At 31.3% G+C, this 7425-nt stretch overlaps 1 protein-coding gene across 1 annotated transcript; it reads right to left on the reverse strand.

Annotated features, from left to right (window-relative positions):
* Positions 1-345: 345 nt before the first annotated feature.
* LOC127702696 (uncharacterized) lies at positions 346-6845 on the reverse strand. Its single transcript, XM_052206998.1, has 3 exons — positions 6615-6845; positions 3659-3678; positions 346-612 (listed from the first exon to the last, which is right to left on the reverse strand). The coding sequence occupies exons 1-3, from the start codon at positions 6721-6723 to the stop codon at positions 397-399; spliced, it is 345 nt and encodes a 114-aa protein (XP_052062958.1). The 5' UTR covers positions 6724-6845; the 3' UTR covers positions 346-396.
* Positions 6846-7425: the final 580 nt, after the last annotated feature.

Raw genomic sequence — 7425 nt, forward strand, 5'->3', positions numbered from 1 at the left:
AATATAATAGTTTGGTAATGGGGGCTGAATAAACCTGATAAATGTTTATATGTCTGTCCTAATTCATGATCTCCAGCGGTTGATAGCCTTATCTAAATATTGTTATTGGAGTCTGGTGTTACGGTACATTTTTTGACGTTCCTTTGAAATTTATTTCCTACTGTCTTTAGTGTGTGATAAGATTTTGTGAGGGTATTTGAAGTTTGTTAATCATGGTTTTCTTAAATAGATACAAGAAGATGTGGTATGAGTGCCAATGAGACAACTCTCTATCCTAGTTTGTAATTTTTAAAAGTAATCAGTTTTTCCCTACCTAATTTATCTCTAATATTTATTTTGATATGGACTGGTCATTGTTATTGAAACTTGCGGAATTCGTTTAGGTGAAGTTATTTACTAACTGCTACCGCCTCCATAATATTTCTTGTAATCTTTTCTGTGGTATTTTCTAGCTTTCTTAAGATATTTGTACTTTCCAGTGCGCTTATATTTGTAATAGTATTTCCTTCCTTTTCCGTAATACTTTCCCTTGTATCCATGCCCGTGATATCCGTGCCAATGACTTCCAGATGGATAGTACGCATTGCCTGGGTAAAAGGCGCCACTGTAATCCTGTCGAAAATAAATCCTGCTATTACACTGTACCGAATGAATATTTCAATATAACGCAGATTTGAATGGTAATTCAATTCTAAAGAAAATTTTTATAAATTGATTTAACGATATAAAGGGAAATATTTCTTTTTGTTGCGTCTGACGTCACAAATGGTGTATAAGCAGACTAAGCAATGACAGGTTTGCTTTGGTAATAACAAGCCTTCTTTGATAAGGCATTATTTATATTGTTTGATTTGATTTCTCAATTTGTCGCCTGTAATAACCATACATTTTTTAATGTACGTCCTTCTCTTTGACTGCTGTTATTCCACTCATCAATAGAGAGAAAAAAGTTATATACTTTAACACTGTATAATCCTGCTAGAAATTAATGTGCCTACCCCCAAGCAAGGAACCTCGTCATTGGTTCATATCTATTTTCTTTTCTTTCATTAAGGACGTATGCGGTTCAATAAGAGTCTTTTTTATTTCTGTTTGTTTGCTAATTGTGTTGTTATGGTGCCGTTTACATATAACTGACTTCATCATCGAATATCATGCACTACGTGAGTAAATTTAATAGCAAGTATTCGGTGGTTCATGGTGCATATACCCCGTAAACAAAAGCGGTGATTTGAATGTTAATTATTGTTTAAATAACACTCAAGTATATTACATCTTTCGCTTGACGGCTCAGGAGATATAAAAACTTACTGAGAATATGAGCCAATATCCCCTGTGAAGATCCCGAATTACATATAATGTCTAAAATAAACCCGTTGTCTACACATTCTTTTACACAATTATATATGCATACAGTACGCGATATCCGGTAGAATGCAATATCTATTGTTCTATTCAGATTGATTTATTTATATGCTTGTTAATATATTGAAATGTCAATTTGTCCAGACATTTTTTACACAATCATATCCATGTGATATTATTGCATTCTAGTTTCATATTTTGAATATATATTATTGTCATACCTTTTAATTTGCGAATAATGCAAGTAGGTGAGTATCGCAATAATAAGAACTCGCATTCCGAAATCTGACACATATATTTGTATGCAGTTTTTCTTGTTTTTGCAATAATTATTCTCACATATTGGTCTGTCATGTCGAAATAGCATTAATAAATGCACGCAATAATTTCTGAATTTACAGTATATGATTAAAATACTGAAAACATATCCATTCAAATGGATACTTTAACATTATTTCTAAGACAGACATATCCATTCAAATGGATACTTTAACATTATTTCTAAGAAAGAATAAACTGATAAAAAAGGCTGTGACGAATGCGATAAAGGGTAAATTTGTAAACTATATTAGAGAAATCAATTTATTATGACCAAATTAGCGGATGAGCGCGGCTCTCTGGAAGGGTAAACTGACTCCGTTCTATCCGTATCTTAACATATATTCAGAATAAATTAATGATTAAAATTAGTGATAGGACGTCAAAACAAAAGCCGACTGGTAGATGGTTGTCTTAGCTATTATATGTCCAACACTAAAGGGTCGTCCTGTCAATATAATGGAATTTGATGAGACTGTCATACAAGTGAGAGGGTAGCTAGCTGTAAAACCAGGTTCAATCCACCATTTTGTACATAAGAAAATGCCTGTACCAAGTCAGGAATATGACAGTTGTTATCCATTTGTTTCATGTGTTTGAGCTTTTGATTTTGCCATTTGATTAGGGACTTTCCTTTTTGAGTTTTCCTCGGAGTTCAGTATTTTTGTGATTTTACCTGTTAGTTGGAAAGGATTTATAGATCCACAGCATCGTACGCACGTTTTAATTCAGCTTAATAGAAAAAAAAAACTAACCAGTTCATGGTTTATTGATCTGTAAGTTTTTTTCATATTTGGATTTAAAGTTTTCAAAAGTTTTTACACACATTTAAAAAAACATATATAAATGAAAAACGAATCTGGAGGTTAAAAATTATCTGTTTTTATCCGGAAATTAGTTAACTATATGCAATATTTGATTCGGGCCATTCGTAATTGGATTTTTGTTTAACCATTATATATCTCTCAGATACTTAGAATACTTCCTATCTAATATAAATTGCCAAGATACATTTTGGAAAGTAACCGGAATCATGCATCGTAATTTACTTGCTACGAGCAAAACAACAGGATCCGGTGGTTGAATAGCAACTGCCAAATTTTCTCAAGCGCCTGTCTTCATCATGGTTTTTGTACTTTTTTGTATGAGCATAATATTCAGAAACTTATGTTTCAACACACTCAGGCAAAGATGACCTTAGACGATGCGAACTAGACGTATCACCTATTTTAAAGAGTGATGCATGCATACCTTTACTGGAATAGTGCATATGTCTATTTAAACGAACAACCCCTTTGAAACAATATCTTTGATTACAAGAAACATAAGATGCAGGCTCATTTAAACGTACAAGCTGCATTTTAATAATAGACAAAAACAAACGCAATTTATTTTAGCAAAAACCTTTTACGTGTCAGGAAATGTATCTCTGTCGGTTGTAATGTGTGCGCCTGTGTTTGAAGTACCTGTTTGATGATTTTTTTTTTAAAATCCACATTTAAACAAAGTCTTTTTAGTATGACTTCAATCATGCTATTGATATTTCTTTATCTAATACGATTTAATTATTAAGCTTTAGATTATTTCATAAATGGAGAATATAGTAAGCAAAACTACAGTTAACTTAAAATATTTTGTGACATACAGGTCTTTCGTTTATTTACATAAATTTTCTAGTTCATAAGCGGCGTTGCTGCCTTTACTTTATATACGATAACATGCCTTTCGTGATTTTTTCATTGCTTGATTTGAATAGTATGTTGTTTCTATAATGATTATCCAATAGTTTGGCTAAATTTTTTTCTTTGATAAAATTTTGTCCGGAATCGTTGGAAATATAGTGAATTATTTCAAAAGTCAAAACTACGTACTTTCGTGTGCTGCTGCCATTTTCTGCAAACATGTTTTTGTGAGCACAATCTTGACTGTATGAATTATTCTATTATATAATAAAATAATCATAAAATATACTTACATCATATCCTGAGCCTACATCTACAATATACATTAAGCATTTCAAAAATCATTCGGCAATTTCCATACATGTATACGAGTTAATAATTTAATCAGTATCTTAACTTTGTAAGAAGACTGTGTATACATTTACTGATACAAAAGTCAATTGTAAACAATCTGTATGGTCTGATAAGGAGAAAGTGACATAACTATTCATCCATTTTCAAAGATTAATACAACGGAATATAAATTCCTATATTTTCATTGTTATCATTTCTATTTTTCAATTCGGCTTTTGATGGAAAAGAATTTGAACAACAAGTGTTTTCCATCAGTTACTGCAGTGCAATAGCCTTTCAAAGTTGATGTAAAAGAATCAGCAACAGCAACTTTATGAATTACATTTTTTTTAAATAAAATCTGATTTAAATACATCCGTTATAAGTTCTCTTCTAATGATAATGACTCGAAGGTGTGTATCATTAAATAAAAGTATAACCCGAAAAGGTCCTCGAAACAGTATGAAAACAAAGCCGTGTCAAAACCTTGTACACATGTCATGTATTTCTATCAGGAAGCTTTAAAAGACAGTTATATTAACAATATCTATTTGCTCATGATTAATACGATTGAGATATACCAGCATTTTTTGACATTATAGACGTAAAAACAAACAGACACACATGGGAGTAGAAATAATCTTATCCTGCAATTAGCACTTTTCCAGTGATTCAGTGCGTTGATAGGGTGTTATCCTTTGCTGGTAAAATCATCAAAGAAATCAGGCTTATAAATTGCAATGCCTGATGGGCAATTTGTCTCTTAAGACTCATCAGTGGCACACAAATCAATACAATTTTATCTTCCCAATTGTGAACTTTCCATTTCTATGTATCAAAATGTCAGCAGCGATTGCAGATGGAGTATATATCTCCAAGTTGAAACGATATTCCAGAGCTGGTATTTCCTATCATGAATTTCTTTATAGATGTTGCTGCTTACGAAAGAGCTATTAAACCACAGGTTCCAAGTGGTAACGTTCAAATCATTCTTTCGAACATTTAAGGATTCCATCACGATTTGGTTGGCCATTATAGAAAATCTGTTTCAAAGATAACATTGGATATGTTCCGATTAAGGTACTACAATTCCGTCCTCTTTTCCTCGAATGTGATCTACCGAATAAGACTTACTTACATGACCAACATGACGTGTGTCACATTTGGAACAGGATCGGTATGCACTTCCGGATCACCTGATATCAACCTTAGGTTTTTACGGGGTTTTTTATGCGCAGTCTTCAGTTTTTTATGTTGTGTTTTGTGGACTTTTGATGGTTTTTTGGTGGTCTTTCGTTTTTAACGATGGGGTAGACAGTTTGTTTTCAATTTATAAGTTTTACTACTTTCAATATCTCTTTGGTATCTTCCGCCTTTCTTTGAAGGCAAAATCAAATACAAAATTAAAGTTCATACAAATGTATCACTCATTATATGATTCACTACATATTTGATATGCATACAAATGTATCATTCATTATATGATTCACTACATATTTGATATGCAAAAAATATAGACGATTTGTACCTTATATTATTTCATTATTAAGTGTGTGTTATTAATTTCTTTATAATTATGTTGGTTTAAAATTGGTTAATTATTATGAATTTTAGTCATCATTACTGTCTTTTCAATATAAAAACTAACATTTGCACCGACATCTGCCTTTCATACATCCAAAGAAGTTTGTTTCTCGATAAAAAAAAATTAAAATAATGGAAAATTTCCGCTTAAATATTTTATTTTTATTCTTGTTGTTGGAAATTGGGAAATATCGAGTCACAAACACATTACACACAAAATATAATTCAAAGGTCAAAATGAGTATTGGATTTGATTTAAAAAAAAAATGATAATTTCCATTTGCTTTTAATCCGATAAGAAAAAAAATTTTCATCTTAATGTAGGCAAAAAATAACTTATATGTAAGTAATATATAAATCAAAGTATAAAGAATTGTAGATGATTTGAAATAACAGTCGCGTCTAGTCTAACGATTTAGAAACTGAACACGGAATTATGGCGTGACCAAATAGTTTTTTGCCTCCACCTCCATAGTTGGTTTGCATGTATTTGTCCCCTATAGTGACATGTAAAATGAGACAAATCACTGTCACAGTTCAGAATATTTTAGTCAGATGAAGCGATATAATACTCTTATGATATAAAAGATGAAAAGTTATAGTCGATTTTTTATGTGTTGTACAAAATCTAAGGTTTTATTCGCCAAATCAAAATTGATGACAACGGTTTTTACTGTTGTATTTCTTAACCCTGTTTGTTTCGATCATCTAACATCTCACTTTTCTTTTATATTTAACAAAATATTTGGTCCAGGAATATTTGATTAAGTCAATTCGAAAACTATCTGGTCTGCTCATTAAAATAAACCTCGTGCGTTAATACCTAACATATGACATATTACGGTCACCATCATATTTCATTGTTTCATAGTAAGTGTGTCACAAATGATAGTTCACATATTTCTCTCAATGTCTAAAGTTGTGTTACGGATGTGACCGTTATCGAATGTAACGTTTTATCGGTTTTTTAAAGAACAACAATTATTCCGACCTCAAATTTACCGAAAAAGAACTTTCACTTTTTTTCTTATCAAGGAAATATGTGTAAGATAAATATTCAGAGAGTCATTAGGTATTCCAAGGGGTAGTAACTGTCCCTTTGCACTGGTCGTTCGGAATATGGCTGAAATATTTCAACTGGACGTTGAAAACCTGAAATATGTTCTAATGAACAAATATATTAACAAGATTGCATTTACATTTTTTGATAATAGCATTGCTGTTGCTGATTAAGAAAACAAAAATCTAAATTGGTTATCATCGAAGATAGTTTTTCATTTATGTCCATTATACATCATATGATAAAACAGTGTTATGGAAATATAGAATTACCGATACAAGCTGCTAAAGTTAAAAGAAAGAGCACCAAGACTACACAACTAAGCTTCATGTTGGCTAAAACTATGAGCTTTAATTGAATTGTTCTGTTGTTATATTGCATTATGAAACAGATGGTAATTGCACGCAAAAATTAACAACAGGATTATAATGTAAAACATGCACAATGCATGAAAGTGCTCGTTTGACTTTTCATCGTAAGACGATGTTTTACAACATAAATATAGAGACGTAGGTTTACAACATGATTATATTGTTACTTTTATTTAAAGAAAAAACATCTTAAGTTGTTTCCGTTGTTTGATTGTATTTCTACAAGGTGATCGTTCACAACTCACGCTAGAATGGTTTCATTTCACAGCCAATAATGCAATGTTAAATATGTTATGAACTTGAATTAAACTACTTCATTAATAGATATGCAATGTTAAAGTATTAATCCCAGTTTCAAGCAAGAAGAATTATATTTGCAACTGTATTGCTCTCGTATACTTATAATTACTTTCTCTACTATTACAGTCAATTCCATTTTCTCGTCGTTATACAAAGGCTTGATACATTTTAGAAAGGAAAACACTTCACCACTAAAAAATTTGATATCAAAACTTTTCATATTTCGAGGAACAGATATGAATAGAACTCGGAAGACAAAACATCATATTGGTGGAATACAACATATCACTTTAAATATTTCCGTTTAAAAGAGAGGCACATATAGCTTACATTGTAATCTACAGAGCTGGTAGAATAATTTTGAATGCTAGTATAAAGTTACTGTCCAGTAGAATCACTGAGACAAGTGTGT

This window comes from Mytilus californianus, unplaced genomic scaffold, assembly GCF_021869535.1.
Source record: "Mytilus californianus isolate M0D057914Y unplaced genomic scaffold, xbMytCali1.0.p SCAF_5, whole genome shotgun sequence".
Classification (NCBI taxonomy): domain Eukaryota; kingdom Metazoa; phylum Mollusca; class Bivalvia; order Mytilida; family Mytilidae; genus Mytilus; species Mytilus californianus.

Coding starts and splice junctions, on each gene's coding strand:
- LOC127702696 (XM_052206998.1), bottom strand. CDS start 6,723: ATGCAATATAACAACAGAACAATTCAATTAAAGCTCATAGTTTTAGCC. Junction 3,679..6,614: donor AACTTTAGCAGCTTGTATCG/GTAATTCTATAT, acceptor TGTATATTGTAG/ATGTAGGCTCAGGATATGAT. Junction 613..3,658: donor ATGTAGGCTCAGGATATGAT/GTAAGTATATTT, acceptor TATTTTCGACAG/GATTACAGTGGCGCCTTTTA.